Raw genomic sequence first — 24518 nt, 5'->3', positions numbered from 1 at the left:
GTTTGAGGGCAGGATATTGAAGTCTGTATTTTTCCATTTTATATAACATTGAGTAGGTTTTGCAAAAAAAGGTCTTTTGTCATATGGAGGATATTTTCATCACATGTGTTTTGACATGAAAAGGTCACATGCAGGCTATTTTGATTTGTATAAAAAATCGTGGAGTGGGTGTTTTGCTAACAGAGGTTTTCTGTCATGTGGTGGATATTTGTCTGTGTTTTGTAAAATGTCCAGAAGTATTGATGCTTAATAGATTTAATATATTCATGATCTTTGTTAATACAATTTATAAAATTAATCCAAGACAAACATGGATTTTGTGATATCATTGTGTAGGCTATAGTTTTAGGGTTACAGGGCGGCTAAATTATATTTAAATTATTCATAATAAATAAATAAACATTTGTAACGATCTAGCCTTGTGACACATGACCCGTGCTGAAGTTGTATGAAGTACATCCTACATCTTCGTCTGTCGTAACAAGGCTACAATAATTTATGCATTTTCTTAATGTGTCAAAATAGCCAACGTCCAACCAACTTTACCGCCGTAAAACACCAGATTCCGGGTCAGGCAGTCGGCCATCATAGTGATCTGTTAACCACTTGTTCTTTTGAAACAGAATGATAACCTTTGACTCTCTTCATAATACTTACCTAATGTGCCAAAAACTAAACTAAAAGACGGCGTATATCCACTAACAAAATGGTGAAGAATGTCCTAAACTTGGCAGACTTTAACTGAAAATCCACATAGGCCTACTCCCTGCACTTGGCTGGACCTCTGACCGAAAGGCTGTCTGCTATGGAAAGGTTGGGCACTGTTTTTAAGAGCAACACCCACCCCATTGTGTTGTTCGCTCTGGCAGGAAAGCGTTAAGGTTAATGGAATCTGTTCCACTAAGCATCATGTGAAGTAACTCCGCAACCACGCAAAGCGTGACCTTCGTACCGCGCCTTCCCAAACCCCGATTGGCTCCAGTTCTCCAGTTATTAAGGATTTCTCCCGTCATTGGATTATGAATGTGTCTACGTCAGGCGCAGGCTGGCTCCGACTGGTGGACTGACAGTGGCAGGAAATATTCAATACACACAACCACGGAATTTGACATTTTACAACCAACTTCGTGACACTCTTGTCAACAATGAAAAGTTTTAAAAATCGGCTGATGAGACATGAAGTAACAATCGATGTAAGTCTATTTTTAAGAGACGAACTAACAGAGTTCCTAACATAAATAGCCTATTCTCCTATCTCCACTAACATCTCTGGGTTATTCGAGAAAAGGGGTGGATTATGTTTATTAGACATGCCGAAAGATGTATTAGCCTAGGTTGTTTGTGAAACTAATAGGATAGGAGAGATCATTGCTTTTTTCTTTCTCTCTTTTTCTTCGAGACCGTAGCGGGCACTTTACTTTTAGCCTATTTGACAGGCATGCTTTTAAAATTCACGACTCGTCCAGGTCAGTTTCTGCCTAACCGCACAGAGCGAAATAGTGTTTATCTGAAATTAAGTTGGCGCTCTTGGAACACTTTTCTGGAAGGCATGACCGTAGATCATTTGAAATGTGTCAGTGCCCAATCCTAAAAAGACAATTAATAGCCTTGGTTAAGTGGTCACCGCGGGGACCATGACTTTATTTTTTAAATTTAAACGTTCATTTTGCATACAGTTCTGAAAAAACGTTTTGTCTGACAGGCTTTTCCTTCCTTGAATCTGGCGAAAACCATTTTTACTGGCATGACCAGCCACTATATGAGATTCCTTCTTACGGAGCAGGATCAGTTCTGCTTTATTCTGATGTGGTGGGATTGGGAACCAGGACTGGCTCTAGAAAGAAAAATCACTGTAGTAGCCTAGGTTGTGAGGAATTAGCCAGCAGGTACACTTAAGATACAGCCTAATGCCAATGATGAATGTGCATTTTAATTGAGGACAACAACTCCATAATGAAAGGAGCTGTAGCTTCTGGCAGTGCTGCTAGGCCTATGGTTCCTTCCTCACTAAGCATATGGAAAAGAACAGGACACCACAGCGAGCGAGGGGAGAAACATTCCAGATTTCTGACATCATGTGAGAACTGGGATTAGCCTGCTAAACTCCGCAATCCTGACATTGTCCCAGTTATTATGCTACACTAGCTAGCCATGCCGGATAAATACAGGGGCCTGCGGTGCAGCGCAGGTCAGCGTGACGTTTAGCGTCTTCTGAGCAGACCTGGGAGCCATTAAAATGACGAGCATGTACCAACCCCCCTATTGATGATTTGTGTCAACACCAAACAGACGCAAACATGCCAGACATGCACCAGTTCAACCTGTCTGTCGAACCAGAATAGGCTAAAACCACTGGAGAGAGAGCAAGAGTTTGCCTCTGGGGTCACAGTAGGTGTTAACTGAGATTTGTACTGAGACTCAGAATTGCATTTTCACGTGTCATTGTGAAGTTATGAAGAGGTATTTCTGCATGTGCGTGGTTCACAAAAGCTTGCCAGAGAATGCAATAGTAATTTGACCATAACAAACCAAACACAGGATAGATTAAAATGGGGGTGCTGGACTTAGTCCATGAGCCAACCAATAAACTTTGGACTTATAAAAACAAATGTATCATGTGATGGGAAGAGTTTGTTCTGTAAGTAAGACCCCCCCCCCCCCCAGGGTCGCCATGGCAAACTAGCATTTTATGTTGTCCTCTCACAAGCATGCAAGCAGGAACAGACACACACTCACACTCACTCACAAGTTGTGACTTGAAAACCCTCAGCTAAACAGGATAAGACTCTTTCACAGCCATTTGCAAGCAGGCTCTGTATGTGCAGTCACACAGGTTGGCCTTAGAATCACATTATCACAGCAGAACACTGGAACTAAAGCGCACTAAGCTGTACAAAAAAAGGTGTTGCAGCAGGTGGTCGTCAATTAGCTTGATTTCTTCCAGAGTGCTATCTCACAATGCAAGGGCTACCTCTCTCTCTGCCTACCCCCCCCCCCCCCCCCCCCCCCACACACACACACACACACACCACCACCACCCCATCCTATCTCAGAGGTGGGTTTTTGTCGGAAACGGCGCTGGCCACATCCGTCACGCTAAATTGAAGCCTTTCCCTAAAGATAAGCACAGGGCTTCTTGAAAGTGAGCCATTGCTGTTGTTTTGGTGTCTGACTCCTGTGCCTTAATTGAAAAATGGAATTGTGGGTCTGAAAGTAATTTTCAGCTGATTGAGAAGCTGAAGTGGGATCACTTATCTAAGTAGTTTTGAATTGTGTACAGTTCTAAGAATGAGGCCAAGGGCTCAGCGTAGTCAGCGTAGAAGTACACAGTATGTGTGTGTGTATGTGTGTGTACATACTGTATGCTTGTGTGTGTATGCCTGTGTGTGTCTGACTGTGTATGCCTGTGTGTGTGTGTGTGTGTGTGTATGTGTGTGCGCGCATGTGTATTGTGTGTGAGTGTGTATGTTGTGTGTGTGTGTGTACATGTGTATTGTGTGTAAGTGTGTATGTTGTGTGTGTGTGTGTATGTTGCGTGTGTGTGTACATGTGTATTGTGTGTGAGTGTGTATGTTGTGTGTGTGACTGAGGTAGTCATGACAGAAATGAAGAGGTGGACCTAGTTAGCGCAGTGCTGATGGACGGGCCTCTGCCACGGCCTGTTCTTGTGTTCCTAACGGCCTTCCTCTTCCTGCTTTCCTGTCTGGGGCAGAACAAGGACTGGTCCAAGTATGATGAAAGGCTGCTGAAAGCGGTGGAGAGTGGGGAGCTGGACAGAGTCGTCGCCACCCTCGCCAAGAAGGGCGTGGTCCCCACAAAGCTCAACCCACAGGGCCATTCGGCGTGAGTGTCTCACACACACACACACACACACACACACTTTCCCCGTCCCCATCAAGCACAACTCACAGGGCCGTTTGGTGTGAGTGTCTGACACTAGTGGAGCCCCACACTAGTCTAACTGTGCTGTGATCTGATTATCACTAAAGAGTAAGGTCAACAGGTAAGGCCATCAACTGTGCTGTGATCTGATTATCACTAAACAGTAAGGCCAACAGGTAAGGCCATCAACTGACATGACTCAATCACCTCACTTCACCCCAGAGAGAGAGTGTGTGTGTGTGTGTGTGTGTGTGTGTGTGTGTGTGCTGGGGATTGAAGCGGGGGAATGGGGGGGGGGGGGGGGGGGGGGGGGGGGGGGGGGGGGGGGGGGTCCAGAGACTGTATTGATTTAAGGTTATTGGCAAACACAGAGTTACGGTCAGGTCTGGCCTGTGTGTGTTGTTGTGCAACATCACCAATCAAAGCTCCGAAGCTGCACAGGGTTGTAACATATTGACTGCTTGTCTCAGCTCTGTCTTGTCTTCAGAATCAGGACAGTAACAAAGACTGAGAGGTCTGGACTCATTACAGTTTTTCTCAGTCGCTTTGGTGCTTTTCTCAGATCAGAATGAAAATTCTCATAACTATTAGTTCAACCTCCACAACATTTAGTCATTTGTGCACATCATAGTAGCAATTTCTCCTTCCTCTGAAAAAATTGCAAATGCTTTTGAACATGTATCAGTTGCTTTGTCATGTCAGTCAAAATTAACTACCGGTATACTTATGGATGCTGAATAGTCGTTCCCAATAAAAGTAATAGTCTTCATTTCATTGCTTGAGTCATTACATACAAAACTAGTTATCAAATTCTGTCACAATGCTGTAGAATTGCAAAGAGTACAGTAAAACTGTGAAATGTACATATTCAGTGTCTTGTACTCACTTACTCCCCTAACTACAGCAATTTGTAACTTTACTGTAGTTTTCAAATGGCTGTACAAGTACTGTATAGTGCTGTCTTGAGCATTTTAAGGTAGTGTCACCGAGTTCTGACCTTTTTTTGCATGGGAAAACACTGAGAACAATGAAACATACAACGTAATGAAAACATGACAAAGCCATTTGACTATCTTGTTCATAAACGATGGTGTCTGACTGATGATGAGACTTCTCATTTTGATGACACTGGCAGTTTCATTGACATAAATACTTGCTTTTGAGGAATGGACTATCCATTTTGAGCAACTGAGGTGCTTTTGCAGGTTATCCACTAGGTTTTGCAGTTTGCACTAATTGTTTTGAGAAATGCACTAACTGCTGTGCAAATGTTAATAGTGATGTGAGAAAAGCACCAAGGCAACTGAGAAAAACTGTAATTGATTTTCTATTCAAAATCACAATTTTAACTGATGCAATATGCAAATCGCGAAGGCTGCAATTAATAGTGCAGCAAGTCATGACTCTGCAACCTGCAACCAAATCTACCCTTGGGTACAAATAAAGTTACCTTACCTTACCTTACCTCACTTTACCTCTTACTAAAGGGTTAATTATGTCACATCTATGGTTCTCACCAATCATCAGAATCATGGTCCATTTGGAAGCAATTATTATATTTTTATTCATTTCATTAGTAGATGGAGCAGGTTCCAGAACAGCAGCAATATTCTGATTTTCTCCTAATTGGTAATGCCTCATCACATGTTTAAAATGTACTACAAGTAATGCAGTGAATGCTGAACCAAATCGCAAATGTTCAGTTGTAATGTGGCCTGCAGTTTTAAGCAGGGTGGTGGTAGCGTCGTGTTGAAGGAGCTGGGCAGTTTTAAGCAGGGTGGTGGTAGCGTCGTGTTGAAGGAGCTGGGCAGTTTTAAGCAGGGTGGTGGTAGTGTCGTGTTGAAGGAGCTGGGCAGTTTTAAGCAGGGTGGTGGTAGCGTCGTGTTGAAGGAGCTGGGCAGTTTTAAGCAGGCTGGTGGTAGCGTAGTGTTGAAGGAGCTGGGCAGTTTTAAGCAGGGCGGTGGTAGCGTAGTGTTGAAGGAGCTGGGCAGTAGACCGAGAAGTCGTGGGTTCAATTCCCGGCTTCCACTGTTGTGCCCTTGAGCAAGGTACTTAACCCCGAGTTGCTCCCTTGCAATATAATTGACATATGTAAGTCGCTTTGGATAAAAGTGTCTATATAAATCATTTTATGTCAATGTAAGTAACACCCTATACCTACAAGTTCTGGACTACAGTCTTATGTATAAGTATATAGTATAAGTATATATACTCTTTTGATCCCGTGAGGGAAATTTGGTCTCTGCATTTATCCCAATCCGTGAATTAGTGAAAGACAGTGAACACACAGTGAGGAGAAGCACACACTAATCAGGGCGCAGTGAGCTGCCTGCGACAACAGCGGCGCTCGGGAAGCAGTGAGGGGTTAGGTGCCTTGCTCAAGGGCACTTCAGTCGTGGCCTACCGGTCGGGGTTCGAACCGGCAACCCTCCGGTTACAAGTCCGAAGCGCTAACCAGTAGGCCACGGCTGCCCCATGTAGATAGAGATAGATAGATAGATAGATAGATACTTTATTGATCCCCAGGGGAAATTCAAGGTCTCAGCAGCATACATACAAGACAAACACATTCTTTAACAGCAGAAGAGTAATTAAAGTATATAATATAAAAACACAACTAAGCAGTAAGGACAGTAGAAGATAAAGAATATGCTAAATATACTAAAATACAAATTATACTAACACTTAATACAATATATAAAAATATACTAAAATACAAATAACAATATTACAAATTATACTAACACTTAATCTAAATCAATTCTAAAAACAGTATCCACATAGTGGTGATTAATAAATCAGAGGCGCTTGCAATGACTGAGGCAGGGACTGAGCCTGTGATTCTCTGTGCATAGTAAGGTATGGTAAGGTGCTCTAAGGTGCTCTGTGTGAATGAGTGTCATGGTGGTAGTGCAATGGTGATAGTGGTCATGGTGATAGTGCAAATGAGTAAGTCAACAGTGCAACAATGCAGAAATAAAGTAAAGGAAAGTCTATATATCTATATATTTAACTATTTAAGAAAATGTATAAGTGTGGCCACAGTTCGGCTGTGGCATGGAGGGGGGGGTTATGCATATGTGCTAATGTGCTAATATAGCACGCAAACAGTGAGGCATAAAGACAGTGGTACAAGTGGCTAGTGGACAGACATACAGTACCAAACATGGAGGGGATGAAGAGGCAGACAGACTATGCAGAGAAGTCTATCTCTCCTCTTCCCTTAAGTGAGGCATTGAACAGTTCAATGGCCCTGGGGACAAATTACTTTCTCAGTCTGTCATTTGTGCAAGGCAGTGAGCGAAGTCTCCCGCTGATCAGGCTCTTCTGTTTAACAATAGTGCTGTGGAGTGGGTGACACTCATTGTCCAAGATGTTGATCAGTTTGTTCAGGGTCCTTTTGTCAGATAGTGAAGTGATACACTCCAGTTCAGCTCCCACTACAGAGCCAGCTTTCCTTACCAGCCTGTCAATTCGCCCCACATCTTCCTTGTGCTTCCACCCCAGCATACTACTGCATAGAAGAGGACGCTGGCAACAACAGACTGGTAGAACATCCTGAGGAGCTTACTGCACACATTGAAGGACCGCAGCCTCCTCAGGAAGTACAGCCTGCTTTGCCCTTTCTTGTAGAGTGCATCAGTGTTGGCTGACCAGTCCAGTTTATTGTCCAGGTGGAGACCCAGCATGTAACATTCCATAACCAAAGATTCTGGACTAGAGTCTTATGTAACAGCCTATATATAAAAGTTCTGGACTACAGTCTTATGTAACATCCCAGAACTAAAAGTTCTGGACTGCAGTCTTTTTCTTTTTTTTGTATGTTTTTTTGGGCTTTTTATGCCTTTAATGACTGCAGTCTTAAATGACATCGTGACGCTAAACACTGCAGACCGCCACCTGGAGTAAATCTACAAACTTCTCTGCCCCAGCTGGAGTTGTGTGCAGTTAGTCTCCCTGGGGACACTGATCCATTTCATTGATGTGTGGAGCGTCCTCGCCTGGCCTTGCTAATCAGACACCCAAACTCTTTAGTCTTCACTCTTTAACCACTGCCCCCTGCTCCATCCTTCTGCCCTGCTGTGTTTAATTTCCCTCAGTGCTCCACTAATCTGTAAACAACCCCAGAAGCCTGCTACTTTAAAAAACGTTGTTTCATTTTGCCTCGAAATAAAAGTGCAAATGGCCTCTGTTACGGCAGGGAGAGAGATAATAACACACACACTTACACACACACACACACACTAACAGACACTAACACACACACCACTTCTCCCCTCCTTCTCACTTCCCACTTCTCAGAGGTGCTCTGTCAGAGCAGGTGCCCCACCAGCCCTGGCCGTCTGCCAGGCGGTTGGCATTAGGACTGCAGTCCTAATCTCCAGGCCTATTTGCACGGGCAGATGCCTCCACTGAGCTGCGCTGGAACGAGTGGCAGGTGCGGACCGGAGATTGGAGTCTCAGTGTCAGCTGGATGGGAGCGGAGGTGGGAGTGTGGTGACCAGGCACTTTAAATGCATCTCCCCGCTGTGGTGACCAGGCACTTTAAGGCACCTCTCCCCCGATGCCCGCTGTCTTATCTCCCGGCTGTCACACCTATAGATCGCCCACGGCGCACAGGCCCACTGTCCTTGAGCTCTCCTCCCAACAGGGAGATTGACCACAGTGGGAAAAACCCCCAAGAGTTACAGTGAGAAACAAACAAAGGGGAAAAAAATGAATGCAAAGTCGTACTTCCACAGTGTCTAGAAACGTTCTTTCAACAGCTATTCAACTATTGAAGCAACCGCGATTCAAGTTATTGAAACAAAATTTAAACAAACGAGAAATATTTAGCCCAACAGTAAGAAAAGTAATTGTCGCCAAACACTAAACCATATCCATAGTGTCACTGAAGTTTAGTCAGAGACATCAGTACTGTATCGTTGCTGTTTCGTATTGTATGGAGACGCTATGTAGCTGTACGTACAAGTAGTGATGTTTTTTTGGAACCATGGAGAAGATCAATTTGTTTCGATGTGGTTAGCTAATGGAAGGACATTGCTTATTTATGTGTGTGAAAGGGTGTGCCAAAGGCATGCTATTAGTGTGTGTGTGAATGTCCATGAGCATGTGCATCAGTGCATGTGAAGGAAACAGATGTACACAATGGTGTGTGGGTGTGTGCAGTGTGACTAAAGATGAGTCGGTGTGTGTGTGTGTGCCTGTGCTGGTATGTGGTTGTTTGTTAGTTGTTTGTGTTTGTGTAAAGGGTTGGTCATTTGTATGTATTGTGTTTGTCCAGCCTGTGTGTGAGATGTACTGGGCGGTGGTCTCAGCGCATAGCCCAACCAAACTGCACATTCTCTGTCTAGCCATAGTTATCTCTAGAGACCTCAGACTACATCTTTGCATCTCAATATCTTTGCTATATTTTTACCATTCAGGGCTGGAGATAATAGTCTCCAATCCTTTAATAAGAGATGTCAGCAGGATTTTCAAATATGAACCATTTGTGCGGCACTGAAGGGACTATTTACCCATGTGCTCTTTCTGTTGAGCCATTCTGTATACTGCCCTTAAACTGCACATTTGAGGACATGACATGTCATGTGGATATCACACTTGTGTTTTGATAAATGATAAATAACCCCAACCAGAGCCTAGCACAGTGTTTAGGTGCAAGAGTATTGAGTGTAAAGACTGGTGCCTGTTTGAGCTCTGGCCATAATTCTGTAGACAGAGAGAGCTACATTGAACCTAACTGACTGGTTTTGGATTGAGATTGACAAGTTAAGGCCCTGAAGCCTGTATGTGCTGATTTGATATGCATTCGTTTCATTTCATTTGAGCAGCCAGTTAGACCACATACTGTTTGTAGTTCTTTGTTTGCAAAAATAAAGTGCTTATTATTTACTCCACGGTCTTCTATTGCACTAGTCTTTATTGATGTCCCTCAGTTGTAAGTCAGCTAAATGAATGCAACTGCAAACGTGTACTGGATGCTCAGTACAATGCACAGGCATGCAAGTCCTTTAGAAACTGAAGTTATGTTCACATAGGTGACAATATAGACAAAAGATCAATCACAAAATGCAAGACATGGAAAAAATTATATAAGAATGTGGTTACATTGTTCTGTATAGAGTATTACAATAATCAGCGTCCATTCAGAATGGTCTAATGCAGTGGTTCTTAACTGGTCTGGCTGTAGGACCCACAATTTCCCATGTTCATGAAGTCACGACCCATATATATTTTATAGCGTTCAAGACAACAGATTTGGTGAGCTACATGCTAAGAAAGGCGAAGTGCCTGTAGGCCTATTTGTTTGGAACATGCTGTTTGGCATTACATTTGTGAAGTCTCCAACTCCTGATGTCACCTTAAAGTACTTGACAGGTCTGTCTTTGACAGGTGTACTTTATTATGAGGCATTTTTACTCATGTTCCAGCAATTGTGAACATCGCACACTGTGGATTCTGCACCATTTCATCTCAATTTAAGTCTATTTGAAATGGGCGATTTCTTCTTTTTTTTTAAACCACAAGCTCCGCGACCCACCCAGAATGGTTCCGCGACCCACTTTTGGGTCCCGACCCACCAGTTAAGAACCACTGGTCTAATGGGTATACATTCATGCTATTCGCTGCTGGCTACAGCTGATAGAAGTGCACACATTGCATGTTCGGTTTTGTTGGAGGAGATTTCTTTCTTCTCAGCATTTCAGACACTGACGTATGACGGTACACAGGGCTCGCTTGTGCTCCTCTGTGACCTCCACCGGATAAGTTTAGTGTAGTGTAATCTATTGTTTCTCATCAAGTCTCATCAGCACGGAATAGATGGAAACGACAGGCCTCTCACACAAATGAGCCTTCTGTGTCTTTTTTCTGTGGGGAAAAGAGAACAAGTGCTTCCAGGAGCTTGTGATTAGATAATTAAAGACATATGTTCCCCTGTCCCTGTCTAATAGCTTTAAGATGGTAAATAGGACATTATGGAACGAAACGGCCATTGGGTTTGAGCTGAGGAGCTGATGAGATAAACAGTAATGGCAGACTCGGTCAGGATTGATGCTTTGAGATGGTGTTTTTCTGAGAATAAATTGCGTATTCTGCAATGAAATCCTTGTTCCACTAGAAGAAAATAAGTATTGGTTGATGACAAGGAGGTGGACAGAGCTGTCGTCTTTTCTCTGTTAACGGTCATGCTTGCTTGAATCTCATGTGGTTGACCTCTGCGATTTTAGCTGGTCATTATTTGTTTACAGATACTAACCATACATCCTGATCACTCTACTGTCACCCTAGATGCTCACAGTTGTGTTGCGTTACTGCATGCTGGTGGGTTTCCCAACGGTCGGCGGTGTGCACTATGGTGTATGCCTTGAAGTATAACCGTAATTTGATCAGCTGGTGCCTTGCGTTGCTGTCCGTCGATGCAGCAAAAGTTGAACATTTCTCAACTGTTTGACGGAGGCGACGAGGGCAATGGAACCACAATTCACTTCAGCAACGGATGACGTAAACCCATGTAAAGTGAATGAGATGCGTTTCCAGCACTGCATTCAATGCAAGCGTCTGTGAGCAGCGTCACTTCAACAATCCATTACCATACCACACAGCAATCTGTCAGAGCATACACAGATGAATTGCAGTCAACTGTGTGTACTCTCTCTCTCTCTCTCTCTCTCTCTCTCTCTCTCTCTCTCTCTCTCTCTCTCTCTCTCTCACTCTCTCTCTCTCACTCTCACTCACACACACACACACACACATAAACTCGCACTCTCTCACACACACAGACACACACACATATCTGTCTCTCTCTCTCTCTCTCTCACACACACACACACACACACACACACACACATATACTCTCTCTCTCACACACACACACACGCTGGCTGATGAAATGCTGGGCTCTGGCTGAGAGGCTGGAAAGAGGAGACATCAGAGGGAATCTGTAGGAGTGAATTCCAGCCCTGCTACCCACCCTTCCATCTGGAGCAGAAACTGATAAAGGGGTCTGTGTGTGTGTGTGTGTGTGTGAGAGAGAGAGAGAGAGAGACATCTGGACAGACCATTTTGGGCAACTCTACAGTGAAGATAAACTAAATCCACTCCAAACACAATTGACTGATAAATTACAAGAATTGGAATCAAAAGTAAAAAATGAATTGAACAATCTAGACACCCCTTTATCACTAGCTGAACTAAACGAAAAAATAAAAACCCTAAAAAACAAAAAGGCATGTGGGTGCGATGGGATACATAATGAAATGATTAAGTACAGCAGCCCAATACTGAAACAAGCCATTCTCAAACTTTTCAATCTAGTTCTATCTGTTGGTCATTTCCCACGGCCATGGAAAGAAAATCAAATCGTACCAATCTACAAAAACGGAGATAAACTAGATCCAAACAACTACAGAGGCATTGCTGTAAGCAGCAACTTAGGAAAGCTTTTCTGTAGCATCATAAATAACAGAATGTTAGAATTCTTACAGGAAAATAGGGTTCTAAGTAACTCTCAGATCGGGTTCATGCCAAAACACAGAACAACTGACCACATATATACATTACAGACATTAATTGAAAAATATGTACAGAACACCAACAGAGGAAAACTTTTTGGATGCTTTGTAGACTTCAAGAAGGCCTTCGATTCAGTCTGGCATGATGGACTCTTACTTAAACTGATAGAAAATGGGATAGGGGGGGGAATCTATGACCTTATAAAAGATATATACAAAAACAACAGATGTGTCAAAATCGATGATAAAAGAACGTCATACTTTAAACAAGCCAAAGGGGTTCGGCAAGTTTGTAGTCTTAGTCCTATACTCTTCAATTTATACATCAATGATCTAACATCAGACATAGCTAAATCCAAACTATCAGGAGTCACAATTGGGGGTAGAGACATTAAATGTCTCCTGTTTGCGGATGACCTCCTACTTCTGTCCCCAACTGAGGAGGGGCTAAAAGAGAGTCTGTCAATCCTGGAAAATTACTCTGAAATTTGGAACCTCCCCATAAATAAAGAAAAAACTAAAATAATGATATTTCAAAAAAAGACACGTTCAACAGACAATAAATATAATTTCACCCTTGGTGAAAGCAGACTTTCCCAAGTGACAAGCTATAACTATTTGGGCCTAAATATTTCCTCCACGGGCAATTTTAATCTGGCTATTAAAGACCTGGTTGACAAAGCATGGAGAACATATTATTGCATAAGAAAATCTCTGTACCAATACAACACCCCTATCAAATTGTGGCAAAAGATTTTTGATTCGGTTATCAAGCCCATTATCTTATATGGCAGTGAAATTTGGGGCATAAAACATCAAGATAATTATGAGCTATGGGACAAAAGCCCAGCAGAAACACTACACCTGGAATTCTGTAAGAACATCTTGGGGGTACACAGGAATGCAACAAATATTGCATGCAGAGCAGAACTTGGAAGATATCCACTATTAGTTGATATTCAAAAAAGAGCATGCAAATTCTATCACCATGTACTGTCCTCAAAACCAGAGGAATATAATCACAGTGCCCTTCTACAGAGGAGAACCCACCCAGAGAGAGATCCTTTTGATTATCTTATATCAAAACACAATTTGAATTTGAATACACCTGACATGTCTCAGGCAAAGTTAAAACATATCGAAAAATTAACAAAAGATGAATATTACAAATATTGGCTAAACAATATTGAACAATCCAGCAAATTGAAATGTTTCCAAAAAATCAAAACCAATTATGAATTTGCATCTTATCTAAAAGAAATTACCGAGTACAAACAAAGAAAATTACTAACATCCTATAGATTAAGTGAACACTCTCTGGCCTTAGAAATGGGAAGACTGTCATGAGCTCTCTCTCTGCCTGGTAACACGTGCTGATTGAAGTCTGATGACCTCCACCTGTTCCTGCTCTGCTCTGCCTCACCCTCGTTACCTACCAGCTGCACTGCATTCACCACTCATCATGCCCTCTATATAAAGCCTTGCTTTTCAGTCCACACTTGTCAGATCGTCTGCAACCAGCACCAGTTACCTGCCTGTTTATTGAAAACGCCTCTGACTCTTTGCCTGTGATCCCGGACCCGCTCGACTACTTCTGTGTTCTCCAGCCCCGGTAATCTTGACCTGCCTTCCGTCCCTCTTCTACGAATACCGCCTAGTCCTTGACTGTACTGCTGCTTCGTTTCAATTGCTGTTGTGTGTGTGTTTCCCCCAGGACTTCCCGGATCATCCAGCTCCTGCCTTCGCTGTTCGGCTACTGGGGGAACACACACACGCAGACTCTTGGAACTCCTGTACCCCCCCCGGAACCCCTGAAACCCCCAACCCTTAAATAAACTTTGAACGTGACGCAATTGTGGTCCTCGTCCTGTTTGGTGTCTGACAGTACGATCTGACCAAACATGGACCCAGCGCACGGTCGAACCAGCATGGAAACCGACGAACCAGAACCACCCACCGCCATGCAACGCCTGGAAGAGACAGAGAGAGAGGTAAACCGCAACACTGCTGACATTGCCTCCCTACTTCAAGCCGGCTTGAGCCAGCGTCAGCAGTTCCAGCAGCAACAGCAACAACTTGCAATGATCATTCAACTTCTCACCAACCTTTCTTCTCTGCCTGCTCCCACCGGCCCAGCCCCAGCCAGCCTGCTCACCGGCCCAGCACCCGAGTCTCCTGCCCAGTCCACTGCTACCGTGGCTGCCGGAGCCCCAGAACCCAGGATCGGCAATCCAGAGCGGTTCAGCGGCGACCCAACCCAGGTACGGGCGTTCCTGACGAGCTGCCGTGTCCAGTTTACCCTGCAACCCAGGACTTTTGCCACTGAAGGGGCGAGGGTCGGTTACGTGATCACTCACCTGACGGGCCGAGCTCGACTCTGGGGAACGGCGGAGTTCGAGCGCCAGACCCCAGCATGTGCAACCTTCAACCTATTCGCAGAGGAGATGCTCAAGGTATTCGATTTGGAATCCACAATAGCCGAGGCATCTCGGATCCTGATGAGTATTCGCCAAGGCAGAAGGACTGTTGCGGATTACTCCATCGACTTTCGAACCGTGGCAAGTCGAAGCTCCTGGAACATGGAAGCATTGGTGGATGCTTTCCTCCACAGCCTGGCGGACTACATAAAGGACGAGCTGGTTTCCCATGATCAACCCCCCACTCTTGATGAAGCCATTGCTCTGGCTGTCCGCATCGACCGCAGGATCCAGGCCCGCCGTCATGAGAGAGGGCGCCAGAGTCCATCCACCAGCACACGGAGTGTCCCAACTGCCCTTCTGTCCGCACCTGCCACACCATCTAGCCAGCCGGACCAGTCTGAACCGATGGAGATCGGCCGCACCTCCCTAACCCCTGCAGAGCGCCAGCGACGCATCACCTCCAACTTGTGCCTGTACTGTGGTGGTGATGGTCATCGAGTCGCCACCTGTCCAGCAAAAGCCGGAGCTCACCAGATGTAGGAGGAATCCGGATGAGCTCAATGAACATTCAGCCCTCCATCAGCCGTAAACCCCTCATCCAAGTCTGTCTTCACCTGTCTGATTCCACCCACACCCTGGCAGCCCTGGTGGACTCTGGCGCAGAAGCAAACATTATTGACACAGGACTTGCTCGTCAGCTGGGCTTGGAAAGCCATCGCTTGTCCACTCCTGTTCCAGCCCGGGCCCTGGACGGTCACGCAATTGGCACAGTTACCAGCATCACAGCCCCCATCTCAATGATGGTGTCAGGAAACCACCGAGAGACCATCCGCTTCCACCTGCTCAGCTCTCCAGGCCAACCCCTAATCCTGGGCTACCCTTGGCTCCGTCTCCACAATCCTCACCTCGATTGGGCCTCCGGAACTGTGAAAGAGTGGGGAAATGCCTGCCACCTGACCTGTTTGCGTGCTGCCTCGCTGCCCCCCGGCTCAGTACCCCCCAGCATTGCCCACGACATTTCTAATGTTCCTGAATGTTACCATGGCCTCCGAGAGGTGTTCAACAAGACCAAAGCCACATCTCTGCCCCCACACCGTCCGTACGACTGTGCCATTGATCTCCTCCCTGGGACTGCTCCACCCAAAGGTCACCTCTACTCACTATCCCCTCCTGAAAGAAAAACTATGGAGGATTACATCAGGGACTCCCTGGCAGCTGGACTCATCCGCCCGTCTTCCTCTCCTGCTGGTGCCGGGTTCTTCTTTGTGGGAAAGAAAGATGGTTCTCTTCGCCCCTGCATTGATTATCGAGGTCTGAATGATGTCACAGTGAAGAACCGGTACCCTCTGCCTTTACTCACCTCTGCTTTTGAATTGCTCCAGGGATCCACTATTTTCACCAAACTGGACCTTAGAAATGCTTACCACCTAGTGCGAGTAAGGGAGGGTGACGAGTGGAAGACAGCATTCAACACCCACACCGGCCATTATGAGTACCTGGTAATGCCATTTGGCCTAACCAACGCCCCAGCGGTATTCCAGGCGCTGGTGAATGATGTGCTGCGGGACATGCTGAATAAATTCGTCTTCGTGTACCTGGACGACATCTTAATTTTCTCCAGAACTCTGTCCGAACACACCCGTCATGTCCAGCTGGTTCTTCGACGGCTCCTGGAGAACTCTCTCTATGTCAAGGCGGAGAAATGCGAGTTCCATGCTCAGACTGTGTCATTCCTGGGATACATCGTCGCTGAAGGCAATATCCAGATGGACCCCGCAAAGGTCTCGGCAGTTACCTCCTGGCCAGTTCCGGGGAATAGGAAGAAGCTGCAGCAATTCCTCGGTTTTGCCAATTTCTACCGGAAATTCATCCGGAACTACAGCTCCGTCGCCGCTCCCCTCACAGCTCTGACCAGCATCAAACACCCCTTTTCCTGGACCCCAGAGGCCAACACAGCCTTTCATACCCTCAAGGCCCGGTTCACCACTGCCCCCATCCTCCAGATGCCGGATTCAGACCGGCAGTTCGTTGTCGAGGTGGATGCCTCAGACGTGGGAGTCGGGGCCATACTCTCTCAACGGGCAGAGGAGGACAACAAGTTGCACCCCTGTGCATTTTTCTCTCGCCGGCTTTCACCTGCAGAGCGCAATTATGATGTTGGAAACCGTGAGCTGTTGGCTGTCAAGCTTGCCCTGGAGGAGTGGCGTCACTGGCTGGAGGGGTCCACAGTTCCGTTCCTGGTCTGGACCGATCACAAAAACCTCGAATACATCCGCAATGCCAAACGTCTTAACCCCAGACAGTCCCGCTGGGCCTTGTTTTTCACCAGATTCAACTTCACCCTGTCATACCGCCCAGGTTCTCGGAACACCAAGCCGGACGCTCTCTCCCGTCAGTTTCATAAGGATGACGCCCCTTCCCAGGAACCTGCATCAATTCTGCCCGATCCCTGCGTCGTAGCTGCCCTGACCTGGGATATCGAGGAGGAGATTCAAGAGGCCCTCCGTGACCATCCCAGTCCCAGTGCATGCCCAGACGGTCGTCTCTTCGTCCCAGATAATTTGAGGTCCCGGGTCATACAGTGGGGACACAACTCCCGCCTTGCCTGCCACCCGGGCTCCGCCCGCACCTGCCATCTCCTTGCCCAGCGCTTTTGGTGGTCGTCTTTGAGAAGGGATGTCCGAGAATTCGTCCGTGCCTGCCCCACCTGCAATCAGAACAAGTCCTCCACTCGGCCCCCCGCTGGTTTACTCCAGCCCTTGCCTGTGCCCACACGACCCTGGTCCCACGTCTCCTTGGACTTTGTAACTGGCCTCCCACCATCAGGTGGGATGACTGTCATTCTCACTGTGGTTGACCGGTTTAGCAAGATGGCACACTTCATTCCCCTCCCTAAACTGCCATCTGCCAGAGAGACTGCCCAGGCTGTTCTTGATCATGTCTTCCGTCTACACGGGCTGCCCAGGGATGTTGTCTCTGACCGAGGCCCGCAATTTACCTCTACATTCTGGAAGGAGTTCTGCCGTCTTCTAGGGGCCACAGTGAGTCTCACCTCTGGGTTCCACCCCCAGTCCAATGGTCAATCCGAGCGGGCAAACCAGGAGCTGGAGAAGGCGCTGCGGTGCATGGTTTCTCGCAAACCCCAGGCTTGGGCACAACAACTGATGTGGATAGAGTATGCTCACAACTCCCTCACCTGCTCTGCCACTGGTATGTCACCTTTCCAGTGTGTGTATGGCTACCAGCCCCCCCTGTTCCCCAGCCAGGAAGGAGATGTGTCCTGCCCGTCTGCCCTCGCTTATGCCCGCCGTTGCCGTCGTACCTGGTCACAAGCTCGTGCCACGCTACTCAAGTCAGCTGTCAGCTATGCCACTGGGGCTAACCGCCGAAGATCGCCGGCACCCGCCTACCGTGTTGGCCAGAAGGTGTGGCTGTCAGCCAAGGATCTCCCACTGCGGGTGGAATCGCGTAAACTGGCACCTCGATTCCTCGGCCCGTTCCCTATCCAGAGGGTCATCAGCCCAACCGCAGTCCGGCTCCAGTTGCCAACCTCCATGAGGGTGCACCCTACTTTCCATGTTTCGAAAGTCAAGCCGACGCATGAAAGCCCGCTGGTCCCCGTGCCGCTTCCTCCTCCTCCTCCTCGCCTCGTTGACGGTGGGCTGGTGTACACCGTTCGACGCCTGCTTCGGTCCAGACGGCGAGGTAGGGGCCTCCAGTATCTCGTCGACTGGGAGGGCTATGGACCTGAGGAGAGAACCTGGGTGCCAGCCAGTCGGATTGTGGACCGGACACTCATCGCCGACTTCCACCGTCTGCATCCTGATCAACCTGCAATCCGTAGGGGCCGCCCCAGAGGGGTCCCTAACCGTCCTGCCCGCCCGGCTTCCTGTCATGTGCCTGACCCTGACCCTGTCTCGGTACCTGTCCCGTCTTCTGTCCACGACCCTCCAGCTCCCTCCGAGGATGAGGATGTTCACTCGGACCGCTCGGAGGAATTCTAGCCCTCCACCGGCTCCCCTCCGCCCTCCCGACGTGGTGTCACTCTTGGGGACTTCTGGGGCCGTCCCTTAGGGGGGGGGTTCTGTCATGAGCTCTCTCTCTGCCTGGTAACACGTGCTGATTGAAGTCTGATGACCTCCACCTGTTCCTGCTCTGCTCTGCCTCACCCTCGTTACCTACCAGCTGCACTGCATTCACCACTCATCATGCCCTCTATATAAAGCCTTGCTTTTCAGTCCACACTTGTCAGATCGTCTGCAACCAGCACCAGTTACCTGCCTGTTTATTGAAAACGCCTCTGACTCTTTGCCTGTGATCCCGGACCCGCTCGACTACTTCTGTGTTCTCCAGCCCCGGTAATCTTGACCTGCCTTCCGTCCCTCTTCTACGAATACCGCCTAGTCCTTGACTGTACTGCTGCTTCGTTTCAATTGCTGTTGTGTGTGTGTTTCCCCCAGGACTTCCCGGATCATCCAGCTCCTGCCTTCGCTGTTCGGCTACTGGGGGAACACACACACGCAGACTCTTGGAACTCCTGTACCCCCCCCGGAACCCCTGAAACCCCCAACCCTTAAATAAACTTTGAACGTGACGCAATTGTGGTCCTCGTCCTGTTTGGTGTCTGACAAAGACACAGGCAAACCTGGCTTCCTAGGGAAGAAAGGTTGTGTTTGCAGTGCAGTGAGGGAGTAGTAGAAGATGAAAAACACTTCCTCACTGAATGCAGTAAATTCAACACAGTCAGGAACCAATATTTCCTTCAATTCAGCCAAATTATACCTCAGTTTGAACTATTAGAAAATTAAGACAAGCTCCCATACTTGTTGGGAGAGCATACAAGTTGTTTAAAACTCGCTGCGCAGTACCTGTTAACATGTCATAAATCGAGGAAGTGAGTGACCCATATTGTGACATGCTTTGCTTTATATCAATAACCAATACCCATGATAGCACATTGATAAATATACAGTATATAGTAATACTGTATCATTATACATTTCATTTATTATTTTCTCTTTTTAATTATTATCATTTTGTTATTATTATTATTATTGTTATTATTATTATTATTATTTTATTTGTATTTTTTATTTTTTTAAACAGATATTGTATCTGTGTTGTTTTGTTATATGTTTGCTTTGGCAACACTGCTTCATTGAGTAATGCCAATAAAGCTCCATTGAAATTGAAATTGAAATTGAGAGAGAGAGATCTGTGTGTGTGAGAGAGAGCGAGTTTATATGTGTGTGTGTGTGAGAGAGAGAGAGTGCGAGTTTATATGTGTGTGTGAGAGAGAGAGAGAGTGGGTCCTGATCAAATCAGGACAACTTTAAACTCTGTACCGAGACATTGCACAGGACTAAAACAAAATAAGATTAAAAACAGTTCCTAGTGCTATTCTTTAAGACTTGATGATTTGTAGACAGTTTAATTTAAGAGTTGAAGGAGTTGTTGAATATTAGTATGTAAATCAGTTTTTTTTTTTTTAAACCTGTTTCACTTTTTAGCCTTTGGGCTTTGTGTTCAGGTTGACTGTGCAAAGTCTCTGTTTCCCTGAATCTTGTTCTTCAAACAGATAAAACACAAAAGACTTATCATTATCATTTCTGATGCTTGAATCTCAAATGCAAAACTCCATCAAGGTAGCCTAAACCTGGGTCTATGTCCTTTTCTGAAACTAAAACTGCTTGTGATAAAAGGGCGAAAAACCTTATTGAGTTCCTAAAATATGTATTGTGCTGCTGACAGAAATGCCTATTAATGTAGGGCTGCCTATACTAATAAACCCATACTACCTATACTAATAAACCCATACTACCTATACTAATAAACCCATACTACCTATAAACCCAAACCCATGCTACCTATACTAATAAACCCATACTACCTATACTAATAAACCCATACTACCTATAAACCCAAACCCATACTACCTATACTAATAAACCCATACTACCTATACTAATAAACCCATACTACCTATAAACCCAAACCCATACTACCTATACTAATAAACCCATACTACCTATACTAATAAACACATGCTACCTTTGCTAATAAACCCATGCTACCTATACTAATAAACCCATGCAATCTATAGTAATAAACACATGCTACCTATACTAATAAACACATGCTACCTTTACTAATAAACCTATACTACCTACACTAATAAACCCATACTACCTATAGTAATAAACACATGCTACCTATACTAATAAACCCATACTACCTATACTAATAAACCCATACTATCTACACTAATAAACCCATACTACCTGAGTACACATTGGCCCAAAGAAGCACAACAAACCAATCAACTTTTTCCATTTAATACTAGGGCCTGCAAGAGGCTGCCTCACCAGTGATGAACAGCCTCAGTGTTTCCAGTAGGAGTTGGAATACTAGGGACATTCACTAACAGACAACATCAATGCTACAATTGTGTAAACAGTCTAGTTGGTACATGTAAAATTAATTTAAATGAAATTTAAACATGTCATTATTTGAAGTAGTTTTTCCATAGTTTTATGGTTGCGTTGTATCCCAGTTGAGCCCTGATTTATCCCTGCCCCACTCCAGGACCATCTGGGTCCAGCCTCAGAGATGGGAAAAAGTCTGAGGCTTTTCTGCAGACACTGGCGGATTAGCGCATATTGGAAAAGCACCATCCCCACACAAATGTTAACAGCAGACCCTCAGTCTCCTCTCTCTGCTCCGTGTGTGTGTGTTATGGGTGTCATGCTGTAGGCCGTCCCTGTGTGTCTCCTCAGGTTACTCTCTCTGCTCCGTGTGTGTGTGTTGTGGGTGTCCTACTGTACGCCGTGGCTGTGTGTGTGTCATGCGGTACGCCGTTGCTGTGTCTCTCCTCAGGTTCCTCTCTCTGCTCTGTGTGTGTGTGTTGTGGGTGTCATGCGGTACGCCGTTGCTGTGTCTCTCCTCAGGTTCCATGAAGCAGCAGGACGGGGAGACGAGAGGAGCCTTACTGTGTTTTTGACTCACGGCGCTGATGTCAATTCCACCAATGGATCTGGTAAGAAAAGGCTCAGGCTACACAGGGCTGAAAAACACACACACACACACACACACACACACACACACACACACACACACACACACACACACACACACACACACACACACTAATGCACACATAAACGCACACTGATACACACACACACTAATGCACACATGAACACACACAGATACACACACACACACACACTAATGCACACAAACACATACAGATACACACACACTAATGCACACATGAACAAACACAGATACACACACACACACACACACACACACACTCACACACACTAATGCACACATGAACACACACAGATACACACACACACACTAATGCACACATGAACACACACAGATACACACACACACACTAATGCACACAGGAACACACACAGATACACACACACACTAATCTACACATGAACACACACTGATACACACACACACTAATGCACTCATGAACACACACAGATACACACACACACTAATGCACACATGAACGCACACAGATACACACACACACACTAATGCACACATGAACACACACAGATACACACACGCACTATGACTGCATCTGAAACAAAAAAATGCCTTCTAAGATAGCATTTGGTGGCAGCAAGGCATGAATGAATCAAATATTTGTATACATTTCTGCCGTGTAAGTTACCCTCGTTTTGCTGAATTTTGAAGGCAGTGTACATGTATCCTTCAGGATTCTTTAGCACGTCTCAACTCCCACTGATTAGTCAGCTGTCGGAATCATGGCAACGCTGTTCTGTGTTGCTATCTTGCTCGGCTCTCAGACACAAAGTTCATAGCCGGTACCTTGATGCCTGCTACAGCAAGTGACTCGTTAGACAGTTGAAGGCAGCGACAGCAGACCCATTGAAACCTTCTTATCGAGCATGCACACTATAAAGTTGGCCTCATTTGGAGGAATCTCACTGTTACAGATATTCATTGAGATGAGTGAGATGAGATCGAGTGCGACAGCGTGTGCGTGTGTGTGCACGTGCGTGTGTGTGTGTGCGTGTGTGCGTGTGTGCGTGCGTGCGTGCGTGCGTGCGTGCGTGCGTGCGTGCGTAAACGTCTTTCAACCGGAGCGTTCTGGACCCCCTTCTGCTCCAAAGCTCTGAAGCAGACTGTGTTCCCTGTGTTGCTATAGGCAAGACCGCCCTCCACCTTGCTGCCAAGGCCGGACACACACTCTGCATGCAGAGGCTGCTACAGGTAACAACCCTCACTCGTCGAGTAGCAGTTTTAACTTCTGCAAAGGAAATAATTTAAACACACACTCACACACACACACACACACACACACACACACACACATAAACGTACCTGCTGTTGGTTAACTGCAGTGCCCAGGCACAGGCAAAGAGAGATGCCCAGGGGGGGCTCTGAAAGGATGCTTATGTGACGACACATAGGACAACTATTTGACCAGTGTTGCTGGGCAACCACATGGATGGTTCCATTGCTATGATTGGATGATTGTTACCCAGCGCCAATAGGAACATAATAGAACAACAATACTCAGGAGAAACCTCCGAAAAGCTGCCGTGGATATCGTCAGTTGAAGTGGTTCTGAAGGAGGAGGTTTGTGAAAGGTCTCCTATCCTTACTTGACACCTGATGGAGGACTGTGGAGGAAGGTCTTTGTGTACTGTCCTCCCATCACGCTCTGGTGTGCTACTGTAGCTGTCTAGACTCTCCTATTCGTAAACATCCCTTGAATGTAATTGGATGGAGGCGCCAAAGGAAAAGTATACTTTCTGTTTATGGAGCGGTAGCACTGGCACTGTAGTGAAGAAGACTGATGTTTTAACAGATGGATTGTGCCCCCTTAGGAGCTTTGAGAGATTAAAACCTAATACCAGTACACTTTGAAGTGAAGACAGATCAAAACTAAAAAAACATGGAAGTAAATTAATTGTTTCGCTTTGTGCAGAAGATTAAACACAATATAACACACCCAAATGAGCATCCAGTTGAACTTGTGTGTGTCCCTGTGCTGCTTTATTGGCTGTGTGTGTGTGTGTGTGTGTGTGTGTGTTTCCATTGTTGACACCTACAGTATGGTCTTCCTGTTCACAGAATAACTGTCCCATTGATGCCACAGACCTGCAAGGAAGAACAGCAGTACATGATGCAGGTGTGGGGGTATTTGTGTGGGTGTGGGGCAGGGGGTGTGTGTGTGGGGGGGTGGATGGGGTGTGTTTGTGGAGATAATGGTGTGTACATAAATGTTTCTGTATCTTTGTTTTGTGCTACAGATCCATTGATATTGATTTGGCTATGGCCAGAGCATTGAGTGGAATAGCAAACCCATAGCACTGGTCATTCCTCATCCGCCAAGCTGCTCAAATTTACATTTCGTATTTGGTTGCTTTTGACAGCTCTCGCTGCAGGACACAGTCTGCTGTAGTGTCTCTGTGTGCATGATTTGAATGGATGTTTGCCAGAGTACTTAGCAGTCTACGCCGCTTCAATGGGGCCTCTTAGTTGTGATGCACTAAAAGTTAGAACTCAGCTTTTTACTGATCTGCAAATCCATGAAAATCAATGTGTGCACAGACATGTACAAAGACAATGTACATACAGTATAAACTCCCACCCATCCACATACCCCCCCCCCCCCACACACACACACACACACACACAC

General features: G+C 45.9%; 1 protein-coding gene across 9 annotated transcripts in view; it reads left to right on the top strand.

Annotated features, from left to right (window-relative positions):
• The first annotated feature begins 985 nt into the window (after positions 1–985).
• uacaa (uveal autoantigen with coiled-coil domains and ankyrin repeats a) overlaps positions 986–24518 on the top strand; it is a 68420-nt gene continuing 44887 nt past the window's right edge. For 5 of the 9 annotated variants that reach the window (XR_006035065.1, XR_006035066.1, XR_006035064.1 and 2 more), the window contains exons 1-5: positions 988–1193; positions 3713–3843; positions 21766–21854; positions 23019–23083; positions 23951–24008. Coding sequence is in view for 6 of the 9 variants with exons in the window: in XM_042110025.1 (XP_041965959.1) it covers positions 1146–1193; positions 3713–3843; positions 21766–21854; positions 23019–23083; positions 23951–24008 (391 nt within the window). In the remaining 3 variants the exon portion in view is untranslated. Of the gene's footprint in view, positions 1194–3712; positions 3844–21765; positions 21855–22380; positions 22980–23015; positions 23084–23950; positions 24009–24518 lie in introns of those variants that run through there. The other 4 variants (XM_042110028.1, XM_042110027.1, XM_042110026.1 and 1 more) reach the window with 3 other exon arrangements.

Source organism: Alosa sapidissima, chromosome 11 (assembly GCF_018492685.1).
Source record: "Alosa sapidissima isolate fAloSap1 chromosome 11, fAloSap1.pri, whole genome shotgun sequence".
NCBI lineage: Eukaryota > Metazoa > Chordata > Actinopteri > Clupeiformes > Clupeidae > Alosa > Alosa sapidissima.
This window is presented reverse-complemented; position numbering and strand designations above follow the sequence as displayed.